Source organism: Salvia hispanica, chromosome 3 (genome assembly GCF_023119035.1).
Source record: "Salvia hispanica cultivar TCC Black 2014 chromosome 3, UniMelb_Shisp_WGS_1.0, whole genome shotgun sequence".
Classification (NCBI taxonomy): Eukaryota; Viridiplantae; Streptophyta; class Magnoliopsida; order Lamiales; family Lamiaceae; genus Salvia; species Salvia hispanica.
The window spans coordinates 44,408,316-44,434,859 of record NC_062967.1 but is presented as its reverse complement, the minus strand read 5'-3'; the positions used below and the strand labels follow the sequence as shown (position 1 = coordinate 44,434,859).

At 33.5% G+C, this 26,544-nt stretch overlaps 2 protein-coding genes across 2 annotated transcripts; one reads left to right on the top strand and one right to left on the bottom strand.

Moving 5' to 3' along the window:
* Nucleotides 1-5,785: 5,785 nt before the first annotated feature.
* LOC125216708 (probable RNA-dependent RNA polymerase 5) lies at nt 5,786-18,133 on the top strand. The gene is made up of 18 exons (XM_048118472.1): nt 5,786-6,405; nt 6,991-7,210; nt 7,291-7,429; nt 7,768-7,842; nt 8,099-8,252; nt 9,842-10,055; nt 10,791-10,878; nt 11,000-11,143; nt 12,228-12,299; nt 13,075-13,187; nt 13,686-13,834; nt 14,053-14,278; nt 14,650-14,875; nt 15,475-15,617; nt 16,163-16,325; nt 17,143-17,287; nt 17,495-17,658; nt 17,723-18,133. The coding sequence occupies exons 1-18, from the start codon at nt 6,069-6,071 to the stop codon at nt 17,957-17,959; spliced, it is 3,009 nt and encodes a 1,002-aa protein (XP_047974429.1). The 5' UTR covers nt 5,786-6,068; the 3' UTR covers nt 17,960-18,133.
* A 4,821-nt stretch (nt 18,134-22,954) lies between these two features.
* Nucleotides 22,955-24,262, bottom strand: LOC125212625. The gene is made up of 2 exons (XM_048112840.1): nt 23,738-24,262; nt 22,955-23,194 (listed from the first exon to the last, which is right to left on the bottom strand). Exon 1 carries the CDS (start codon nt 24,213-24,215, stop codon nt 23,739-23,741), a length of 477 nt encoding a protein of 158 aa, XP_047968797.1. The 5' UTR covers nt 24,216-24,262; the 3' UTR covers nt 22,955-23,194; nt 23,738.
* Between the last annotated feature and the right edge of the window lie 2,282 nt (nt 24,263-26,544).

Genomic DNA, 26,544 nt, shown 5'->3' with positions numbered 1-26,544 from the left:
TATATTACTTTCACATAATTTATTAACATATAATTTTTGATACTTATTTATTATTTCTATAACTTAAATAATAATACTTCATACTAATATTTAATAAAAATAAAAACATGTTATTATGTAAAATAATATGTGATGCAGGTCAGGGATATCACAATAGCATTGAACGGATCTAAAGTATAGACACGTCTTTGTTGCTAGACTACAAATTAATTAATAGATATAGAAAGTCTTAGACACGGGAAATAATATATTAAAGAGGATAACTCGGATTGCTTGTAATCACGGATTGGATGGGCGGTTAGTATTTCTTCGATAGCGACACAAGAAATATTCCATTGGTCTTATATTGAATTACGAGTTATAATTGAATTAGTAAAGAAGGTCCAATTGGGGAGGCCCAGTCCAAGCCCCATAGATCCCTAACCTAGCCCATCATAAACTCTATAAATAAGGATGTAAGGAGAAGAGACAAACACACAACACAACAAAACACAACACAACACAAAACCCTAGCCTCCACATCAAGGATTTTCGGCCCTCTCTCTCTCATAGAGGAACTCAAACATTCCATATTGTGTGTTCTTGGCTTTCTTGTCTTCTCCTTCAAGATCCTTATAATTTCTAAGAGATTCCTCCCACAAGGAATTTAGATCTATAGAGTAGGATCACAGCTTAGAAGATCCTTGGTCTTGCAATCACAATCAAGCTTCAAGATCTACACGTGGAGAAGTAGCAAGCCACTTCAATTCTTTGGAGAATCATAATTGTAAGTATTTAACACCATAATTTAATTATAAATTATGTGATTAATTGCGTAATAATATGTCTCTACATGTTCAAGCATGAAATTGAATCGATCCACATAATCTTCTAAATAGATTCTTTTGTGGATTTATTTAATTTGCAATTTCCGCTGCGCCAATTACCCAACACTCAAATCATATTAACACGATTTCCTTCATCACTTTCCCCTAAAAAAAATACCTATATTTCAAATTCAATTCGAGAAGACTTTTTTTTCTCTCTCTCTGTTAATACTTTGTTTGAATGTGTATCTCTCTCTCATAATACGAATTTAATTGCTATGAGGAATTATAATATACTGTCGGACCGGGATGTGAAGTCAACAACAATCTTTGACATTGTCGGTGCAATTTATGAATGCACACTAGTTGTATATTGTTACAACACGGTCATCTTAGTTTGCAAATTTGATTTGTACTCCCCTGTCCCTTAAATATTGTCACAGTTTGACCGGGTACGGGTTTTAAAAAATATAATGGAAAATGAATTGAAAAAGTTGGTAGAATGCAAGTCCTACATTTAAAGTATTAGTTTTATAATAAAATGTGAGTGAGAATAAGTTAGTGGAATGTGGGATCCATTGCCAAAAATAGTATAAAATGAAATGTGACAAATTTTGTGGGACGGACGAAAATAGAAAAATGTGACAAAATTTCAGGGACGGAGGGAGTACTTTTTACTTACTTCATACTCCATCTGTCCACAAAAAATAGATCACAATTACCATATTTGGCCGTCCATAAAAAATAGATCACAAGCATTTATGGAAAGATTCCCTCTTATTTTTTCTCCTTTTATCTTACTTTTTTCTCCTTCTCTCTTACCCCACATTCTACTAACACTACTTCTCTCTTAATTTTTCTCATTCTCTCTTACCTTTTTTCCCTTATTTCTTACTTTACCAATTCTACATTAATACTTGTGCTATACATAAAATGATCTATTGTTTGTGAACGGAGGAGGGAGTATCGTATATAAGGATGTGTTTCAAATTTCCAACCACAAAACCAACAATACCCAACAAAAACCGTAATGGCAAAAGAATAGGAAAACAAAAGGAGAAATACTGGCAAGTCGTGAAGCCAATGGAAGTAAGCAAGGGGACATCAGATCAAGCCGCACCCAAGCAGTGGCGGAGCCAGGATTTTAGTCCTGGGGGGCCCAAATTAATATATTAAAATTTTTGTAGTGTTTTTTTGTCAACGACGCGGAAATGACCCTGACATAAGTAGTAGAGTATTGCGCGCTAGAGATAGACAATGAGATAAATAATTAGAGGATTAGTAATAGAAAATTTAGAAATACTGTAAAAACGTCGACCATCGAAAAAAGTTAAAGAATAATATTTTTATAATAAAGATCATAGTACTATTGAAACTGGTTTTACCAATAATATATAGTAGTATAGTACTTATATATTTACAAAATTATAGAATTACTTTCTTCTATTCTATATTGTATATAATTATAAATAAAATTATTTATACAAAATTAATAGCTAATAAGTTTATACAAGATAAATTATTATGAAAAATTGTTTACAGCATAAAATAAATTTATAAGATTATACTCCCTCCGTCCCAAGATAAGTGACTTGTATTCCTTTTTGGAGTGTCCCACTATAAGTGACCTATTTCCATTTTTAGCAAAAAGTCATATCTCTTACTTTATTCTCCACATACTATATTCTCTCTTCTCTCCTCTACTTTTCCTCTCTCATACTTTACTCTCTCCACTTTAACTTATTTAAATATCATTCCTTAAATCCCGTGCCCAAAAAAAGTAGGTCACTTATCTTGGGACGGAGGGAGTATAAAATTGGTAGAGAAATTAAAGTCCAAAAGCGGCATAAAAAAATAAGATTATATTAAATTGGTAGGGAAATTAAAGTCCAAAAAGAGGCATAAAAAATACTCAAAATCATATTGCTAGAAGGAAGGATCAAACCCTGCCCATTTCAATTAGTGACAAGTTTTCAAGCCAACTGCACCAATTCGTCATTTTTAATTTTTGCGTACATATAGCATATATAGCGATAACTGAAATGGCTGGGGGGCCCAAGGGCCCCCCTGGCCCCACCGTGGCTCCGCCAGTGCACCCAAGTCTCATTAATTTTAGAATTTGTTATTAATAACCCGATTATCTTCTCTAATAGTATTCAATGTCCCTTTCTCCTATTTTCTAAATAAAACCACTATTATATTTTTATGCATGTAAAGTGTAATATCCCAAAGTTATAATTTAGAAATAGAAATGGGAAAATCTAGGATTTTAGTAGTATATGTTTTTAGGGGTGTGCGTGTATGTATGTATATTTTTGTTCATATGATAGTTAAAATTGGAAAAGAAAAGTCAATGTGTACGTACACAAAAAGTAAAATAATGAAGGAAAAGAATTGTTACCGTGAGGAAAGAAAAATGATATAAAAATGAATTAAAAAAACATAAAAAAAAAAAGAGAATGTGATGAAAAGAAAATAGAAGTGATGATCTTTGAGTGTGACTAAATAGTAAAAATAAAATGTGGCTGCTGGAGAAATAAAGACGATGAAAGGAAATATAAAAAGGAATATAGAGTGAGGAATAAAATTAAACCACAGTTCCTCTAAGGATGCACTCAAAAATATCAAATTTTGAGTTCACAACTTTCTATAAATATCATCCATTAGATTAATACATCAGACGATCTGGAAACATCCACCTGGGATTTAGTTATTGTGCTGCATATATACTTATTATTGCATTGACCCTATAGTACGCCAATCAATTCAGTTAGTTGTATTTACCTTCCCATATATTGTTGATGCATTAACTATTTTACATATGGGAAGTTATTTTTTCTTTCTTTTAAGGTTATATTCCCTCCGTCCCATTAAATATGCAACATTTGGAAATCGGCACGGATTTTTATGTAGTGTTATTTTGTGAGTTAATGAAGAGAGAGTAAAGTAAGAGAGATGAAAAAGTAGAGATAAAGATGTTTCCATTTTAGGAAACATTTCATTTTTAATGGAACAAACTAAAAAGGAAAACGTTTCATTTCTAATGGGACAGAGGGAGTACAATTTTTTCAACACAAAATATCTCAATCAAAAATCCAAAATAATTATAATTATCTAAATAAAAATTTACAGATTAACTGTAAGCTTAAACTCTACAATGTCGAATTTCATAATTTCATTGACAAGAGTGTTCATGAATATCATCTATTAGAATGTAATATTTCGGTCTAATTAAAAATGTATTTCATCTGCAGATTTAAGTATTTTATTTCGTTTTTAGTTTCAATAAAAGATTTAATTGGAATGAAATGTATAAGGTTCGTATTTGAGTTTTATGTTTTACTAAGTGCATCATATGCTTTACCAAATAAATAGTTGCATCTGAATGCACAAATAGTTGCATTTTATACACGAGAAATTGCTTGCATTTTATAAATATATGATTGCTAACAAATTAACAATACTCAAATCATTGCACCATAATAATCATGTTAATATGTCATCGCATTTCATTGTACCAGGATATACGTTGCTTTGGAACAAATAAGGTGCGCATTTAGTACCAAAACAATTGCATCAGTAAACATATTGGATACAATACTCGTTTGAAAATACATGAGCATACAAGTCTGCACAACATGTTACGAAATGCATCAACATTAAAAGACATTCTACCAATCCAAAATAATGGATCATAAAAATATCACAATTCTACTACAAAATTACAATTGTACTCGGTGACATCAGACATGTAGTCTATAAAACTCCGAATCTTTGGTTTGAGCCGTCCCCAGGTGTTTCAATCAGAGCATATTCCATTAAAATTAGGAAACACCTTTTCAAATTGTTGCAATCGGACTCGCAAAATTTTTCGGAGAATTCTTGGAATAGTCATTTTATGTCCTTTTGTGTTTACTGCAAATTTTCACCATCGTCATTTCCAGTCTCATACTAATTGCTTCCTCCCTTTCGGCGCTTGTTACCTGTTGGTTAAATAAAATCACTTGAGTCAGGCAAGTATAATCCAAATACAGTTCGTAAATAAATACATATTTATTGCATCAACCGTAAAAAAAATATTGCATTTTCTATGATTTAAAATATGCAGCAATTTATGAAAATAAAACCCCCAAAAAGTACAAAATATAAGTATGAACCAATCTAAAAATGTGAGACACGCACGGCTCTAATTTCTAAAGCTAAAACAACACTAATTAAAAATACTACTCCCTCCGTGTCTCAGATTAGGAGTTAGATATAGTTATGACTCGAGTTTTAAGAAAAAGTTGAAGTGTGTAATAAATGAAGTAAGATGGTGGAGTGTGTAATAAATGAAGTGAGTTGGTTGAAGGTGGATCCCTTTTGACATTTTAGATTTAAAAGATGTTTATTAGTTTATTTTAAGATAGATAATGACATTTTGATGAACAAAAGAGTAAAATTGTATGACCAAATATGAAAAATTCTAAATGTGACTCTTAAACTGAGACGGACTTTTATGAGAAAAAGTGACTCTTAATACGAGACGGGAGTATCATTTATTAGTATTATTCACTTTGAGAATTGAGTCATTTCTTTCTTAATGGAGAGGATCACCTACGACAAATCCTAATTCATCTCCTAATACTCCCTTCGTTCCCTCATAGTTGAGGCGGAACTTTTCGGCACGGAGTTTAAGAAATGAATGTTGAGTGTGTTAAATAAATAAATAAAAAAGTAAGAAAGAGAAAAAGGTAGAGAGAATAAAGTAAAAAGTGAATAAAGTAGAGAGAATAAAATAAGAGGGAGTAAAGTAAGAAAGAAGAAAAAGTTCCTATATATGAAAATGACTCAACTATGAAGGAACTTCTCAAAATGAAAAAATGATTCAACTACGAAGGAATGGAGGGAGTACATACAAATATACACGAGTGATGGACGTGTACGTGTGTATGTAATAGAGCTACATCAGTAAAGTTGCGTCTCCTTCCTCATGAACACACACAACAGCCGTTTTAGAAGTTCAGCCCTTCCTATCATTCAACTTTCAGAGATTTATTCTTCATTCGCATTAATTAGGTGAGGGATGATAAAAGTACTTGAAAATTTTGAAAATTTTCAAAGTAGAAAAAAACACAAAAACTACTTATTGGGAGGGCCCTTCCCCCTCCCTTACTGTGTCCGCCAATGCCAACAATAGCAGTAAGATGAAACTCTGCAGTGTATCTTCCTCTCACTCTCACTCTCTCTAAATTCAAAATCCCAAACTCAAATCATAAAGAAATGGAGGCCAAGAAGCAGAAAAAAGAGTTTAATGGCGATCATGTGCGTCTACCGGAATTGGTAGAGCTGGCGATCAATAAAATTTTAGTGGAAAAGCAGCTGCAAACACCGCTTAAGAGTTACGCGAGAAAAATGCTGCGTGAGATCGGGGAGCAGTCATCTTTGGAGATTTTGAAGATAGTGCACTCCTCCAAAACTGTTACGAGCTTTAGTGGTTTTGTTTCTAAGATGGTGAAGAAAAACCACCCAATTCAAGCCGATGCCATTCTCAGCCATTACAACTCATCCCCTCTCGGCATCAGCTCGCCATCCTCCGCCTCCCCGACTATCCCTCGCAGTATTTATTTTATGTTTATTTATTTTTATTTTTTCGGTCATCTCTGCTCTGTTTTGTGTGTCAATTGTTTATCGTAATTACTATTTAGTTGGTTAGGGTTTGCTTTGGAATGTTGGGAATGCTAACATTTTCTAACTCCTAGTTCTTCATACTTACTACGATGTGAATTCTCGATTTGGAGTTTGGATTATCAAACAATTTGAGCGAAATTTTTAATCTCAGCCTCAATCACAACAGGCAGTGAGGGGAAAGGGGTTCAAGAGTTTGTGAGGTCATAACTGTCTTGTTCATTGTTCATGGTTGGCTCTGAGATTTTTTGATTATATAATGGCTGTTAACTTGGGGCATAACTTGCAGTCCATCTTTGCCATAAAAAAATGTACCTTTTTTTCGATGAGTCATTTTGTATTTTTGGATCAAAACCAGTAAGAAGATATTGTATTTGCTGTTTAGCTTGCACTTGGACCTTTGAATGCATGATAAATGTTTTAGTGGACCCTTGGAACATGAAAGAAGTAATGGCTTTGTTGCTCACATAAACAGAAACTGCTATCCCTTTCATGTTGACATTTTTATCATGTGCAGATGGTGAAAGCATGCAAAGGACAGGCTTTCAAAATATAAATCGTCAGCTATCTTTTGAAGATGAGGCTATGGGAAGCCAGAGTTGTATTGTAAGAGATGCATCTCTGCTTTCCCGAGAACATAATGAGAAGTCCGAGCCTGTAACAATAAGTCCACAGTTGTTGATCCTGAACAAACTTGAATATAGGAAATTATTTTTGCTGCTAAGCTACACCAAAGGGTTAGTTAATTTCTGTTGTGTTGTTGTGTGGGACATTCATAGTCACTGAACCTGAAAGAAAAGAGTACTTGACACCACAGGAAGAAGTTGGAAGATCTCCTGAGCATCGAAGATTCTAATAAAGTCTATACTAATAACAGTCTTCCCATGATAGCTTTTGAACACTACATTTGGAATTTTCTTGGTTCCAAGTACTGCGAGAAATCAGAGCGCATTCAGGTGAGTTATGAAGTGGCTGAAAAGCAGCAATGTAATCTGAATTTTTGGGATTAGTAGCTCAAATTTAGGTTACCTAGTATCTTCATATAAAGATATACTACATGTATAAGTTTACTTGTATGAATCTGTTTCTTATTTTTTGTTTCTAGATATCAGAATTTGATACATTCCTTTCTTTCTAGCTGCTACATATACATGTTTTTATTTTTCTATTTTTTTTGTTTGAAATAATTGAAAGATATGAGAATTAGTGAGATTTATTTGGTGTTAATTTAACAGTTGTGTATAAGCTCTTCATTGTTTGAATTTCATATGATCCATTTTCTTTTTTCACTCAGCATCTTGATTGGGATTCTGGGAAAACTCATATCTATAACTGCCATGTTGACCCAGATGGAAATTACTATTTCAAGGTTAGTATTGAACTTTAATGTATGCACTTCTTTATCCAATGCTTGGAAAAGTGAGTATATTTGCATAACAGTATATTTTACGAATTTCAAGTGGCAGATGCTCAGAAGTGTTTTTGACTTCCATTAACTTAAAGAAATGACACTTCATAAGTTGTTTAGAATATTTTAGATTGTTATGATTTGGTGAATCTTTAATCTTGTTTGGTCTCACTATCATGATAATAATTCTTATTGTCACATCTTCTGGGTGATACAGGGGCCATATCTTAATAGTTCGAGAAATCACCTGCAAAGATCATTGGGTGACGATAATGTACTGACAGTAAAGTTTCTAGAGAATGCGGACTATCCGGCACGCAAAATTGTTGAAGAAGGATTGTTTGTTGGTCTAAGGCGTTATCGATTCTTCGGTAATTATTTTATTTACATTTCATTTATAGACTTGGCTTGGATTTCTCTCAAGAATATTTAACATCATGTGAATCATTTAGTAATAGTAATATTTTATAATAACTATGCTATTTCATAGTTTCATAATAACATTAGTAAGTTTATAATGACCATGCTATTTCATATAGCAATTTTTATAATAAATAGAGATTAGAGATATAAAATACTCCCTCCGTTCGTAAAGAGTATGCACTATTTCCTTTTTCGACCGTCCCCAAAGAGTATGAACTTTCAATTTTGGAAACTCTCTTCTCTCTAATGAGGTGCGACCCATTCTCCACTAACAATACTTAAAAAACTTTTTCTATCTCTCTCTCTCTTACTTTACCAATAATGCATTAAAACTCGTGCCGAGCCTGAAGTTCATTCTCTTTGGGGACGGAGAGAGTAATACAGTATGAGTTTATATAGAATATTTATCTACTAAGTTAGTAAGTATTTAATTTTTCCCACAAGTACAAGTGATATTTTTATATATTTATAAGGATCAGTTGCTGTATTTTACCCTTAATTCCATAAAATGTGCATAAAAATACTTTATAACAAATTAATTATTTTTCATTGAATTGTTTTCACAGTGTAAACTACCCAAAAAATATAAACATTTTTATTTCTAATGGAACTTGTACATTCAATTTTTTTTGAAAGTCTTTGTGCATCTAGTTCTTTTCTATGAAATCCTTTTCTACATATAGTGTTAACGGTTTAGGTAAATCCATTAAAAAAAAGACATCTGGAGACTGGATTAGGACTATGGAAGTACAAAGGTTTACAACAAGGACCTACTGAAACAAAGACTTTAAAGTACATGTACCTAGAAAGTTGTTTTGCCTAAGTTAAAAGTAAATGGAATTAGAAAGTTGTTTTGCCTACTGAAACAAAGACTTAAAAGTAGATGGACCTAGAAAGTTGCTTTGCCTACTGAAACAATGAATTAAAAGTAGAGGGACCTAGAAAGTTGCTTCTCCTCAAGGAACTGGCTGAATCAAAAATGAGAAGGAAAATGGTAGAAAAACCCATGGCTCCAAAAGCCAAATTCACGGTAATACTCTCTGAGTTCAATTTGCATAAAAAAATTGTGTACTACTTCATTACAGAATTTTAAAGTGGTGTTGAAATTGCAAAAACTAATTATAGTTTATGATTATTTGGCAGTTTTCCCTATTAAGAGTGTAATTTTAGATATTTTCCCTAACTCAGTAATCATATTGTTCAGAAAATATTATTTATAGCTGTTCTGCTTTGAGTATATCTGAAAATACAGTCTGCCATTGACATGGTTAATTTAATTCAATTATTCTTGACTTCTAACCTCTTAAACCAATACTACATTTAATTGTAGTCAAATGAAGGTTGTCTGGTGGAATCATCTTGAAACAAATTAAGTCTTGAACGAGTCACCACTTTTAACAGAAACACCTTTACAAGTGTTACTTTGCATTTGTAGGCAGCTTTACCTTCTGTTATCTTTGAGGAGTTATTCACTGTCAAAAAATGGGCTGTGGAATATATCTTGAAATGTTTAATGATCTCTATGGTGTTTATACAGTATTCAAAGATGAACTGAGGAAAAAGAAAAACAAAGTCGGGAGGGACAAGGAATCTACCTACTCTGATGTGAAGTGTTATTTTGTCCATTTTGACTCCATTTCATCCCATGATCACGAGGAAGACTATATTTTGTTTCGAAAATCTGTCAGTGAAGCAAGGGGCCTCTTCATGCATGTACACAAACTACCAACCATAGAAAAGTACATGGCCAGGTTGGCGTCAATGTATTTTTTCTTTTATTGTTCATGTAGAACATAAATTTAGACATATATGGAAAGTTATTAAGGCATATTAGAGAAAATAGTAATAGTTCAATATTATCACTTCACAAAGTACCTATATATACAAATATATTACAAGAGACTAGCCTAACTAGGACAGATAGTCGATGTGAGATGTGTAGCTACAACACCCCCTCAAGCTGGAGCATATATATCGATCATGTCCACCTTGGCACACACGATGTCCTGATAAATGTTTCCCCCAACAAATATAGAACAAGATGAACCCAGTTCGTCCCCATGGAATTTTATCTCATCTCCCCGGTACGCCGTGTACCCCTAACAACACTGGTCTCGTAGTTGGCATCCGTAGTAGCATGCGTCCCAATAGAAGATTTGTAGAGCAAACCTTAAGCAGATCAGCTGGAGTCGTAGAAACGAGCTGATAGAGCAGTAAGCAGACAGCGGCAAAAACCCTAGTTTGTCTAAGTTAGAGACGGATTTGCATCCGCTCTGATACAATGCAGAACAATAAAATATAGCATAGATAGCAAAGTGTCTAGACATATTAGAGAAAAGTAGTAGCTTTATTATCACTTGACAAAGCATCTATATATATTACACGAGACTATGCCTAACTAGGATACATAACCAATGTGGGATACTTATTTTACAACAATTCATATCTGTTTAGAGCTTGATCTTCATTATCTTGATGCCCTTCAGGCTTTCTCTTATTCTGTCCAAGACTACAAAGATCGATCTTGATTTTGCTGCTATCATAGTGGAGATAATCGAAGATATACCATTTCAGGTATGAATGTTGTGTTTCAGTTTGATTTCGTATGTTCAACTCCATGATGTTTGTAAAGTTTCTTATTTCCCATAGGAGTTGCATAACTATACAATTTATCTTTCTTGTTCCATATGTTTAGGATGAGAATGGCTCTATTATTCATGACGAGGATGGAAAGCCTATCTTACATACTGATGGAACTGGATATATCTCTGAAGACTTGGCAATGAAGTGTTCGAAAGATTTACACGCCTCAATGCATAATACGGACATTAGTGTTGAGGTCAGTAATTTGCCTTTCTTTTAGTGTACAACTTTTCCATTTTGTTCTCTGTTGTCAGTCATTGTTAGAGAAAAGAAGCAAATGAGAAATTAAATTATCGAACACTAATGAAATGAAATAAAAAATACTATGATTGAAATAAACGATACCCCTTCACTAACTTCCTGCACTTAGACTTTTCCTTCACGGCTCCTTTATGAGTGATGCGTATCACCCGTGAGGGGAAATTGGCACGGTTAAAGGTATTTCAACCATATTTAATTCGCGATGTGTGGAAATTGAGTTCTATATTTCTGCGTCCAAGTACCGTGGTTAGAGCATGAGTGAAGAGTTCAAAGCAATAAGCCTCATGTGTATTACTTCCTTCTGCTTCTGACCTGTCCATTTTTAATTGGACACTGGATAAATTGTTTATCGTGTTTGTTGATGAAGTTGGCCTTTCTAGATAATTGGTTAATCTAGTTTGTTGGAGCCTTATATCATGAAAAAATGATTAGCATGTGTAATTAGCATTTCAATTTAGCTTTTATTAACTCAATTTTATGAAATTTCCCTGCAGCTTCAATTTCTTTTCTTGGATGGGCCTGGTTAATATGAAAGCTTCGACCTTATTTTTTTTTATTTCTCTCTGCTTTGTTTTCACCTGGAGAAGCTGTGTATTACTCTTTAATTTCCATGGTTTCTGCTTTATTAAACTTAACCTTTCCTCACAGATGTTTAATGACTCCTTTGTACAGCTAATATTTTCCGTACCAGATCTTGAATCAGTTGTGTTACTTTATCTCATACTTCTGTGAACTTAATCTTATAATAGAATTGCAAAGATTGATATTTGATAATGATAACTTCTGAAGGATAATCACACTCCAAAAACTAAAGACGGACAAATTCATCCTGTCCTTTTTATGAATGGAAAAACTAGTAAACTAAAAGTAACCTAGCATTGTTTTGTAATTCTAGCTTCTGGCAATTCATTCTATTTACCACAAAAAGTTTCTTGTTAGACAGTTTTGACAATTTTTTAAGTTCAGCATTCTCTATGCTCATATTCTTAGCTATGTGCTGTTTGGTTTCAATCTTTCAGCCTCTACTGATTCAATGCCGCTTGTTTCATGATGGCTTTGCTGTCAAGGGGACTCTGCTGTTGAATAGAAAGGTAATCATACTTCATTTGGTTCTGCTAACACCTTATTTAATTTGAGGGAGCATAAACATAAGGTTAGCTGCCAGAATAGCACCTCCAATGCGGGTCTTTCTCATAACTCATGTTTAAGAATTGGTGCCTGATATGTAGTTTTGCATGCACCATACTTTTCTTTGATATTTTTTTTCTTCAAATTGTGGAATAACCTGTTAAAGGAGCTCGAAGCCTGGGACTGTTTTCGGTTATGCTTAATAAATTTGTTTTTGATTAAATCCCTGGAACGTTTGTGAGCAAATGGTAAATCAGTCAAGAGTTATGGGAAGTGGTATTTAATTGTGGATGGGGCTTGGAAGCAGATTTCCTCGTATGTTACTTGGTGATTTCAAATTGTAGGGATTTCAGTTTCTCCTTGCATTTGATGGAGTTGTTTTGTATAGTTCATTCTGTATTCTTTATTTGGGTCTTCATCTTACAGTAACACAGAAAAGATGGTCACCCTGGTACGTATCTTTTAGTACGTATCTTTTACACATTACTAGTTAGTTCTGCAGTAGTATATTATGTGCTAGTGCTCAGTGTATCAGCTTATTACCTTTATACTATATGGTCTCCTTTTCTATCGCTATTTCCTTCTTTTCTCATAATATTGTATGAACTTTAGTATGACTGTGAGGATAACGGTCTAGTGTTTCCAGTGGATGTGTGAGGTGCAACTGGTTAGAGATGTTTTTTTGTTCTCTGGACGTTGTGATCCATTTCTTCTTCTTCTGGCAATCGATTGCTATAGCTTGAACCAGGAAGAATTCAGATTAGGCCATCAATGATTAAGGTGCCAAAGGACGAAGCACTGGAGAGTGAAGAAATTTTTACGTTCAACTCTCTGGAGATTAACACCATTAGGTATCTTCCATGATAATTCAATTCTAAATACTTTGCTTCCATTTTTCCATTGATGATGCTAAGGTGCTTCATAAGATAAGAGGGTACCTTCCAAATAAATGTATATATGAGTTGACCAACAGGACATATATGATGACACCACATGTAATTGAAAGGTTAATGATCTCAATTGAACACAATAAAACCTTATAGTTCTTGTATTTCTCAAAGTATGTTTGAAATCTGATAAGGTATTTACGTCTATTTTTCGTTAACACTGTAATGAAGATAAAAATCTAGTCAGGTCTCCTCACTTTTTATGGTTGGATTCTTCCTTGAATTCTATCTCAATTCCTAATCATCAAGGATCTGTATATAGTTATGTACTGTAAACAGGAGTTCCCTTTTAGTTGATATATCTCTGTTTTGTAGTACTATATATTCAGTTAAAGGAAGCCTATTATCCAATGCCTATTTCTCCTTGGGAAATATTTCCTAATTCTTATCTTCATCTATCAGTCACAGACCTAACCGCAGTTATCTTTCAAAATATTTGATTGCTTTGCTGAGCTATGGAGGGGTTCCTCAAGAGTTCTTTCTCAATTTGCTTAATAAAGCTTTAGAAGAGACGCGAAATGTCTTCTCCAATAGGCGAGCGGCTTTGAGAGGTACTTCTTGAAGACACTTTATAGTTCATGTCCCAATGGTCATTATCATGTTTCCCGCTCCCTCGATTTTCTCAAATGTGTTAATATTTCCTAGTTCAGTCCTTCAGATTTTAGCAACTAGCCTCTTGCTTCTTTCCATATAATAACTGTCTCTTATTGGTTTATATGAAAACATTGATGCAACTTGTTTGCTAATAGAAAGATGGCTCTTCTTGCAGTTGCTTCCCTTCATGATGACTGGGCTTTAGGTTTTATAGCCCAGAGAATGATTTGCTCCGCGGTACCTCTTGATGAACCGTTTCTCCAACATTGTCTAGTGACTTTGGAAAGTAGCGAGAGAACTAAACTTAAAGAAGGCAGGATACCAGTGAATGAAAGCTTTTACTTAATGGGGACTGCTGATCCGACTGGTGTATTACATAATGACCAAGTCTGCGTTATCCTGTATGTAAAAGTGCTTTTTCTCCTGATGCTTTCTTCACTATATCTGGTCCCGTGGGCTGCTAAATCCACTTTCGAATGTTGCATTGCAAGTTTCATATTCTGATCATGGTTTTTGTGAGTTATGATTCAGTCATCCTGCACGTTACTTCTTGTAGCAAATAAATATATTGCTGAGACAAGATTAGTAAGCATCTCGTAGAAAATTGAAACACTTTTGTGTTCGACATGAATTTAGACGCTGACACTTTGGTTCTCTCTTTAACACTTATGCTTCTCCTGATATCTTATTTTTGTTTCTTTGAATTTTTATGAAGTGTATATAATGAGCTCTCTTCAAAAAATAATTCTCGTTGATGACTTATTCTGTGTAGTGATAGCGGTCAGATATCAGGGAATGTATTAGTATACAGGAATCCTGGAATGCATTTTGGAGATATTCATGTCATGAAGGCTGTGTATATTGAAGAATTGGAAGAGTTTGTTGGCAATGCCAAGTATGGCATTTTCTTCTCAACCAAAGGCCAGAGATCAGCAGCTTATGAAATGGCAACTGGCGATTTTGATGGTGACATGTATTGGGTTTCCAGAAACCCTGAGGTTAAAATCTATAACTCCTTTCTCCCTGCCACCCACCCCCTCTTTTCTTCTGAATTGACACATTAAACTGCACATTACCTGTGGGTTTGTATCTTTTCTGGTGAATAAATGTGTCATAAGTTGTTGATATTTGCCCATTTGCTTTTAGTTCATAGTTCTGTTAAATAAATACTAAAGTCCAGTTTTCAAAATTAGTCTCGTACATTTGCCCAAAACACTTTTTGGTCAATTCACATTAAGTGACATTGTACACAGAGTGGAATTACATAATGATGGCAAGTTATGATGTCTCATGCTAGAGGGTAGCAGCCCAGATTAATAAAGATTCATTTTTGTTTGTTTACCTATTCCTTAGTTTTCTTTTAGGAAATTATGTTTAGGTAGTTTATGTATTTTACAGGGATGTGGCAATTTTATGCACTTAGAAGCCTAAAGTATAATAGCATTAGAGTTCTGCCCAAGCTGTTATGTAGTAATTAGTATAATTGGTCATTGTTAACTTTTATAACTTGTACTAGTATAATGATGGGGTTTGGAGATGTAAGTAAAAATTGTTGAAAATCTCCTCTTAACTGTATTTTTTTAATCAACCCTTGCAGCTATTGAAATTTTTTAAAGTAAGTGAACCATGGAGTCGTGTGTACCCAGCCCCACACGCTGAGAAGAAAGATCTGCATCAGTATTCAAGTTTGCAGTTAGAACATGAACTTTTTCAATTATTCCTTGATTCTAGGACACCGAGGTAATCACTTTTGATCACAGATGGGAGTATCTTTATGACGCATGCTTGTTTATTAGTAGTTCCATAAAGTAGTCCATGCACAGTCTATGAATTTTTTATTTCAATTAGAATGACGCACAAGCTATCTTTTCGGAGCATGAGGGAATGCTTATTCATTTTCCAAATTTAAGACCAACTCCAATTCTCCACCAGAACACCAATTTGGTGCTATTGTCACACCATTTAGCTCCAGTTGAGACCAAGTTTGTGCTGGCTTTAATGGAATATCATTTTTGATTCATTGAGAAAATTTTTGGAGCTCAAATTGCGTTAAAGTGGTGCAAAACCCACGCCATAATGGTCCTATTCATTCGAACTATCCTGCAATGTATACATTTTTTGTCTCCCTCTTAAACTATCCTGCTCTTTAACTAGCTAAATAAATAGGTAGGAAGCTAAAACACAGCTAATGCATCAGAATCCTTGTGTTCACTTTGATAATACTGTTGTGTTTGCATAAATTCTAATAGTACTATCGAATTTTTCTGTCATTTTCCATGTGCCAGCCACACCATGGGCATTGCAGCAGATAGCTGGCTCACATACATGGATCGGCTGCTGTCTCTAGGTGTTGATCGTACAACCGAGAAAAATTCTCTGAAAGCAAAAATGCTTAAGTTGATTGACATCTACTATGATGCAATAGATGCACCAAAAAGTGGCAAAAAGGTAGATTTTGGTTTTATTTTAGATTGTTTTGAGTGAGCTGCTTGTTTCATGTAGTGGCCCTGCTAGCATTCCTAAAATGTGTTATTTGTACTCAACCAGATTTGTTTTTGCACACACTTGTATGCTAGTTCAAAATGCACTATTCTTTTACAGTATATCCATTTCCCAGAAAATCTGTAGGCTCCCCAAGTCGCTTGAATTTACATCTGTTCTCCTTGGAAACTATTAAAACTATCTGTGGTGGTTAGTCCAGCTTAATATTGTCTTAATGTATGCCATTTAGTTATCTCAAGGACAGATGTTTGGTAAATTTATGATTTTGATTTTTGGTGATGATGTCAATCAACAAAGAGCTGATTCCATCTCTATATAAAGTTATGCTGGATTTAAATATCACATGGTTTGCCTCAGCTGATATGATTGAGACAACTTTTGCGAGTCACCTGTGGGTTAACCATATAGCTTGTAGTTTGTGATAGATCAAAATATTCACTCTCGTACTGATAGAACAAATAGGTTTCAAGTATCGTAAAAATTATTCAACATCTTTGTATACCACAGAAGGTAAAGAAAATCATTTAAATTAAGGATTGATTGATTTATCTATTATAAGGAACATATTATAATGTTATTTCACATAAATAAAGTACAGATTGTATTGGTAGGAAATCATGGAGAGTAGTGAGGAGATCCTAAATCCTAATGTCAGTTTACTTTGTTGTTCTTCTTTCATCCTTACATCTCTCTCAAATACATATAATTTGTACATCTATGTTACCATGTACCAATAACAAATTATTGTCTCCTTGGGAAACAGATCAATCTACCTGATTATTTGAAAGCAGAATTGTTTCCGCATCACATGGGAAGAGTGTTCGAGAATAGCTATCACTCCTCCTCCATATTGGGTTTAATATATGACAGAGTACAGGAATTTCAGAATGCTGATGTTCCTGGAAAAGGTGAGTGTTCCTTAAAATCAATCACTGACATTCCTAGCAAATCTGACAATATCACGCGCATTCTTATATTATCATGAAGTATGCATTGGTTTCAAACGTGAATGGTGATGCGAAGTAAGGTGACCTTGCTCTTGCAAGAAGCATCAGATTTGTGGCAAGTACAACAAAATGCTACTATATTTATTTATTTGTTTTTTAATGGTGTAGAAATCTGGAAAATGCCATGCTTTGACATTCCAATCCCTGAGGATTATCTCATCAAGTGGAGAGATAGGTATAAGTGCTATTGCGGGGAGATGGCAAACGCCCTAAGCCGCGATGATGAAGTTAAGAATGATGCTGCTGATGATGTGATTAAAAAATACAAGCAGGTATGATATTTTTTCGAATGTTTATAGAAAGAAGGCATTTATAATGAGATATACGAAAATGCAGTTATTGTACGATGCTCCTGAAATGGAGGAAAGTGCAAAGGATACCACCGTGTTGTATGAGGAATCCCTTGCTATATATCATGTAACATACGACATGGTGGAGAGCGTGGAGAAGTGTGGGTTTGCTTGGAAAGTAGCTGGATCTGCACTGTGCAGTCTCTATGCCTGGAAATCAGTTGCTCACAAGGAGAAGCCGTTGATGATGTCACCGTCAGTTCTGCGCGAATTGTTGAAGTGAGCACTTAGTCGGTCCGTTCCTATGTTGTAACATGGTATTGCATATTAATTGTCTAGGCATTACAACTTACCTTGTAAAGTATGAGAACAATGCGAACAAGGCCTCGGCTTTATGGGGACTTGTTTCGTGTAGATATTACTACCTCCGTCCACCAAAATTTGTCCTATTTTTCCATTTCCGTCCGTCCCCCAAAATTTGTCCCATTTCACTTTTATCATTTTTGGTAGTGGACCCCATCTTCCACTAACACATTCCTATTCACATTTTATTATAAAACTAATATATAAAAGTATGATCCACGATCCACTAACCTTTTCAACTCACTTTTCATTACATTTCTTAAAACCCGTGCCAGGTCAAAGTGGGACAAATTTTGGTGGATGGAGGTAGTATTATGTTTCAACCCATTCCAACCCCTGTGCTATTTCCGGTTGCAACAACTCCTTCTTCCCCAACCCCTTCTACATCACCCAATCACCAAGCTTGTGGCGTTAATCCTCCTCATCTGCACTTGTCCAGTGGCTTGGTGACAACGGCGTTAAATTTTGGCAACTCTTGAATAACGATTTTTGTTTGTTCGTGCAAGACTAAAATGTTGAAAAATTAATATTATGCACAAAACTAAAAGAGCTAATAGCGAAAATTATACATTATGAGAAAACTAGAGATGAATTATACCCACAAGTATAAAATATTGTTGAAGTAATTGAGCCAACTTCAACCAGCTCAGTACGGAAGTTAGTTGGTTGTAGATGTTAGTAAGATGGTTAAGTTAGTTGTTAGGATTGTAGTTTGTTGGGAGAGTTATTTATGTGAATTCCAATTTTTGTGGTTTTAATTGTTTGGTTTGAAGGACTTTTAAGTGTTTCATATATTCAGTGTGTTGTAAGTTTGCCTTTATAGGTGATAACTCATGGCACAGCGGACAAATGAAGGTAAAAATGTAAACAATAGTTGGTCAACAAAGATTATATCCGAACTCTCGTTAAATATTACTAATGTGTCTATCGAATCTAATGTCTCTATCTTCGAAAGAGCTTCTTCATGTGGGTACCTCGTACACCTTAATTGGAGTCCGGTAGAAAAAGTTATGACTATTTTATGAAGATTGTGCATGGTAGTGATAACCAATCGAGTTGATGAGTTGCAATTCGTGAACCAAACGATCTATTGGCTCGGAGTAGCATGCCCAAATTGCACTCGGTGACCTACTGGCTCAACCCAACGACCTCTGACGTGATTTTTTCCTCTTTTTAGCTTAGTTCATAACCTATATTAGATATATACTTCACATAATTCAAATTCTATTAGATCTCCACGCCTTAAAAAGTTCTCTAAAGTTCATAATTTTGAGTCATTTATTTTTGATCCTTTCTTTTATTCCCGTTTTTTCTCTCATTTTGTGCCGGTGGAAAGAAAATCCTAGAGATCCACACAAAAGGTAATTGAAGAAGGTCTTTATGCATCTAACAAAAGATTTATCCACCTTGATATTTGTATTTAAAATATCTTTATTAGGGTTGACATAATGGGTAGCGGGTAATTCCCATTTTGACTCGATACCTGCCGGATATTGGGTACCCGCTACCCGGAGATAATGGGAAATGGGACGGGGTCGGGTAGTATGTTCTACAGTTCTAGAGTTTTGCGGGTATACCCGTTAGTCCCGATAATATCTGATATTATTAATATTAGCTATATATACAATCTTTTAATACTTTATAAAATCTAAGTATTCTAAAAGATCTTTAGAAGCATTTTTATATTCCAACGAATATTCAATTGAAAACTCACCAGAACTAGTTATAGAGTTTCCCCCACTTTTATTTTTAATCTATTCAAAGCTTACCATCAAAATTAATACAGTAAATTAATTATGAAACATTGTAGGCTATTAGGGTTTTCAAATTACCTATTTTAGTCAATTAGTAACAAATATATGTTCTATAAATTTATTCTTTTAAAATTTATTTTTGGGTCGGGTACGGGATACCCAACAAGAGTATCGGGTAATCCCGGTCTGTTGCGGGGCGGGTATTGGGACAATAAATTTAGCTAAAATCGGATACGGGTACCCGACTTATCGGGTGTGGATTCTCGCGGATAACCCGTTTCGCCACCCCTAATCTTTATCAAGTCATACGTGGCTAATTTTCTAAATTGCTCATAGCTTGAAGAAGAAATTATTTTGAACATGTTTTTCCATTGATATGAACAAGGGGAATACCTCTTTGTGCGCAAGTAAATAATGGACGGCGTGATTCATGCATATAATTTCTTTTGATGATTTTCAGAATATTTCACTAAAATAAATATCTTTTTATTTTATTCTCCTATATCTTCTTATTTCATTTCTCATTCTATTAAAAGTGTCATTTTTTATTAGCACCAAATTAAAGTCATTGATTTGTGTACGAATAGAATAAATGAGCGCAAATTAAAAGCTCCAGATTTAATATTCCAGTTTTGAAGGTTATGAGATTGACCAAAGTTCGACTAAATTTAACAATTTAAATGGCTACTGTCTTTTTATAATTTGCTTTTATATACTATCTCCGTCACACAATAATACTCTTTCCTTTTTAGTCTGTCTCACAAAAATATGCACTTTCTAATTTTGAAAAATCTTTTCTCTCTAACAAAGTGTGACTCATTCTCCAATAACAATACTTTAATTCATTTTTAATCTATCTCTTTCTTACGTTACCAATTTTATATTAAAACTCGTGCCGAACCTAAAGTGTATATTCTTAAGGTGAGACTCATTCTCCAATAACAATACTTTAATTCCTTTTTAATCTATCTCTTTCTTACGTTACCAATTTTATATTAAAACTCGTGCCGAACTCAAAGTGTATATTCTTTGGGGACGGAGGAAGTATATTTTTTCTTTTGTTATATTTCAGGTATTGACTAATGGGACCTTGTATCCTAGTACTTTAAATGGAGATCAATCTCTTAGAGCATCCACAATAAGAATAGGCCAGTCATAGGCCAACCACTCTCTCTCTCTGTCACGCCATCAACACTAAAAATCCACCTGCCACATCAGCATTTTACTCAAATAGGCTAGCCTAAGGCTAGCCGCAATAAAAATAATTAAAAAACAACTACATTTACGGAATAAAACACAAAATACGGAATTAAATCTACGACACATATACGGGAAAAATTCGTTAATTTTATTTAAATAAAAAAAAGTACATTAACTAAAAATAAAAAAACTACATAATAAAAAAAAATCCGGGCTTCCACACACGAGCCACCGCCCCACTCTACTCCTCACTAATTTATTAAAAAAATACATTAAAAAATGATAGTGTGCCTTGAATCCGTTATAGTTTGCCGCTAGCTGAACGGGGACGCTATGACATGTTTCTGTTTTAGGTCTTAATTTTTTATTGGGCCTAGCCCGTCGTCTGTGTACCTATTTAAAAATTACATAATTAAAAAAAAATCATAAAAAAATACATTTAAAATGCAATAAAAAAATGCATAAAAATTACATTAAAAAAATGTAATAAATAAAAAAAATGCATAAAAAAATACATCAAAAATTAATTTTTTTTTTTAAAAAAAATAACGCTGGCCGATCGGCACGCCACAATGGCGGCCAACGCCCTCAAATCGGCTAGCCCACGCTGATTCTCGGCCGGCTGATTGCTAGTTCGGCTAGTCGATCGGTTAGCAATCGGCTAGCCGCTATTGTGGATGCTCTTATACTATCATGGATGAAAACCAAATTTATTTATATTAGCTGATCTGACTCCAACAGAGAAGATAACCTCTCCGAAATTATTGAGAGACATAAATTTCATGTTGCTAGTCTTGAACGACGAGCATGGGCGAATCTACATGAGTAAGGGGCTTTAGTCCCTATTCATTTTTTTTGTTTTTGTTTTTTTATTATAAAGTTTTAAAATTTATTTATACTTTATATATATCATTATATAAAAATCTCTATTAATAATAATCAAAATCACCTGAAAATATAATTCTAAGTAATATTTTAAAAATCTAGTCCCTACCCACGTTAACTTTTGTGTCCGCCCCTGACAACGAGTAAAGAATTTCAATCGGTAATGTCACCCCCAAAACGTAAAGATAATCAGTTAATTAATTATGAATAAACTAAATCATTTTTCAAATTTGAAAAGTAAATCTTATTTTAATCTTTTAACTTAAAATAGCAGAAAGGTGCATACAAACAAACATAAATTTTGAAATTAGACAAAAAAATTTACTAGTAAAATTCAAACAAATAGCCTAAAATGTTTTGAGTGAAGGTACGAGTTACCTATTGATTTTCTTCTCCATTCTATCATGCAATTCATTATAGATGGAAGAAAATGAATTGAGATGACGAGATACGGTTTTTTTCTTATTTGTAATATAAAATTGAATGTAATTATTCATGTAGCCTATTATCAAAGCTTTAATCCAAAAGTATACTAAGTACTAATCATTCTGATATACTGTAATCAATTAATTATCCTCAGGCCCAACTTTTAATGCTAAATTTATTGCAGAACTTTTTGATCAAATGTCTGATAAAATCACCTAACATAACTAAATGAAATTTTTTTAGTTAGCTATTGAAATCAAACCTAAAATCTTATAACTTAAAAAATGTAGAATTATACGGTTGTGATGAATAATTAACTTAATTATTATTTTCATGTATATATTTATAGAAAAGGAATAATTGTCGTGGACAGAATTCGTAGTACTTTTCCCTCTATTATACAAGAATAGCGACCTTCCAACAACTAATTGACGAAATGACCAAAGAAGTAACACAAGTAGAATAGAAACAAAAACTTGTAATAAAGACAGTGCTTGTTATCCACAAACTATATCAGCTATTAAAGTGATGATGGTAACCCACTTTTCTTGCTATCCAAAGTATTAATTAGTATCGGTATTTTTTGAATATTTCATTTTAGATTCCACATCTTACACCAATGACTATATGGACACATAGGGATGCGTGCATAAAATTTATAACTATAGGATTGATAAACCTATATCATCAATAAATGCTAACTACTAATACATATCATAGCAGTAGTCTAGATACATGCATTCAAGCCAATAAACTACATTTTTCGTTTGTATATGTCACATACATAAATAGAATTGATAACACTTATTATTGAGAAATTTGAAAAGAAGGATAAAAACATGAATTCGCCCATCGTATGTTGTCATCCCCAAGTCACGTGATGTATGATGCTACGTAGAAAAGAGGTAAAGTATAATTAAATACTCTATTAGGGAGAAATTTAAACGTTAAAAGTAATAGTATATAAAAGCTATTTTAATTCCATTAGTATACGGCATTTTAAAGAGTATTTCAAAAACAAAAAGGCGTGAGGACCTTGCCCAAAGCAGACAATGTCACAGTACTCCTCAACTATAAACAATAGTCTATATTCTCTCTCTACTTTACTCTATCTCAACTTTAACTATTTATCATCATTTTTTCGAAACGAATGCGAAAAAGAAAGTGTCAACACTAATGGAACAAAGAGAGTACTAATAGGTATGGAGTTCGAGTGTGCACCGCCGAACCCTTGCAACTGCCCTCACAGTTTTATTCTCATAGCACTATCCAAAAGGTCTCGTACTCATGGAATTAATAAATGATGCACTTATATATTGCTCGCACTTTTTCTAATTTTCTAATATGGGATGGTTTGAACTGCAACGAAAACATTAATTGATTGAGCGAACATATATAATTATGTAGATAGAATTAATTATGGGACCATCTACCTTAGGTAGTCCATTCACGGTAGGGCGACGGCGTCTCCGCCGGCCTCTGCTTCTTCAATTCTCGGTAAAACTTGTTGATAAACTCCTCGGCGTCCTTGTCGACCCCACCGTGGAACGGGGACGCCTCAACGATGTCGTAACGGCTTAGAATGCCGAAGGCCTTGTGCATGACTTTGAGATCATTATCGTACTGGTGATTGTGGCGGTTTTTGCGCTTGGGGACGGGAGTGTTGCTGCAGCTGAACTCGTAGTCTCGGGCCGATACGAAGGCCGTGTTGGCCGTGTCGTTGGATCGGCACGAGTAGTGGTGGTGGTGGTCGAGGATGGCTTTGGCTCCTTTTTTACCTTTGTTTACAAGTGTGTTGAGCTCCACCATTATCTTCCTCTTCACCTTGCTTCTCCTCATCATGTACATCGCTATTCTTACTATATTCCATATTTTTGTGGCTATTTTTGGTTGTCTTTTTCCAATTTCCATTGTCTTGGACTTTTCTCTTTTCTTTTTTTGAGAGAGAGAGAGAGAGTTTTATGGTTGGTGTACAAGTGATAAGAGGGAGCAATCTATATATAGCCATAGGATACATATTAATTAATCAAAACTTAATAGAATTAATTCAAAAGTGTGATACAAAGTTATTAATGGACTAAGAAAAGTTGAGCGATACAATATTAAGTTTGGCGAAAATTTAAATTCTCATTAAAAAAGGGCATATGAATAACTAGTGTTATCACACATGCCACACAAGATATAAGAATTTCAAATAATAAAGATAAATGTTTAGATTAAAAAAAAGGATAAAGAGAATATAATGATGTTTATAGTTAAGAATATGTCTTGATTCCATTAAGTATTCGTAATACTATAAATAATTAAAAATATTATAAATAATAATAAAAAAGAGAAATGTACTTCTCTCAAGCCATTACTCTAAATGAAACATTTCATATTCGGCAAATAATTTTATACATTTTTAATTTCTGATATAAGTGGAGTAAAATAAAACAAATGAAAAAGAGGAGATGTGTGGGTTAGCTAGAATAAGATAGACATACAATTAAAAAGTAAGTGTGCGACTAAGGATCAAAGAGGAAAAAACATATAATTTGAATAAATAAATAGTTCAACAATTTTGATCAACAAAATATTGATATTCATAGATAGGAACAAAAAATTAGAAAAATAACAGCAAACTAGTAGTTCACAAATTTTGAAAAGCTTCTTTATAAACAACATTAACTGTTGAATCACCCCTACTATTATCATCATCTCCACAAACTAAAAATTTCAAACCTTCACGACTTGTGACTTTGGATACAACAATATACAGTTGTATGTGATTGAAGATTGACTTTTTAAAAAATAATCCAACATGGAATAGACATTGACCTTGACTTTGGTTAATCTTCATTGAATACGATACGAGCCAAGAAAATTGTCGTCGTTGGAATTTTAATTATAGCTCTTATGAGAACATTTTCAATGACATCCAAAATTCTCTCATAATTGGGCACAATGACAGGTCCAGAAAATAGAATTTTTAGGCTGTTGGCCGGTCAGTGACAATGGATGACAAATGAAACCGGAACGAACCCCCCACTACCTAATAGTTGGACGGAGTTGCTACACAGTGTGGTCGACGACATATTCAATTACCGATTTTGATCGAGTTTGATCCCCCAACCACACTTTGATTCGTTATTAATTTTTCGTAAGCTTGCATTAGTTGGACACAATAAATTCCCAGCTATGAGTTTGTTTGGATTCCTAAAATTTGCCCATTAATGTTTGCTCCAATAAAAGTGTGCACGAGTTAAAGAAGTAAATTTGGGCCCAACGTTGATCTATCAGTGGGCTTTATTGTCAAAAAACCCAATAAACTATTAAACCCCAATCAAACAAAGTTTTTCTACGAAACAAAACGTACACACAAGTTTTATATATATATATATATATATATATATATATATATATATATATATATGGAGATGATCAAAACAAGTATGTGTTTAAATCTAAAAATGCAGCCCAAATCTTGGCCCTAGGATTAGATGATCTAATGGTCAATAATTAACCAAAAATACGGAAGGTCATAATTAAGCAGTTTTAGGTCATATTATAAGATTTGGGTTTATGTCATGTTAAGATCATTTTAGGTCATGCTTTGTTAGCATGACCCAAAAATAAACTAACTATGACCTAAAAATGTCCTACGTATGACCGCGTTCTGCGTTTCTGTATTTAAATCTGGTCTTCATAGATCAAAACCCTATATATATATATATATAGGGATGAAAAACGAAAAACGTGCATAATATATATTCTGTAGAATAGTGAAAAATATCTCATAATTTTAAAATGCATATAATTTTCTCGATTTAAATTATTTTTTCACAAACATATATCAAATTAAAGATAATTTCATAAGAATTCTAATGAGATCTCATTTGCATATGTTCCGATGTCAAAATTTTTTAAAAAATAAAAATTTTTAAATTTTTTTAGTACAACAACAAATGTCGAAATGATATGAAGTATAAAATATGTCAATATAATACATGTAGAATGTCAATATAAGCTATGTGTTAATATTCTTAAAATATTGTGTTAACATTCTCAGAGCATTGTTTTGATATTTTTAAAACACTATATTGACATTTTCATCCAAAATCCTAATTTGGTAGTTTTTTTTTTTTTTTTAAAATCTTTTTCGATTTAATTAATAAACAAAAATTATACATGGCAGATTGTAGATTACAAGTTTTCAAAAATCCTATGATCTTAAATTAGTTAAAATTAACAATTAAAT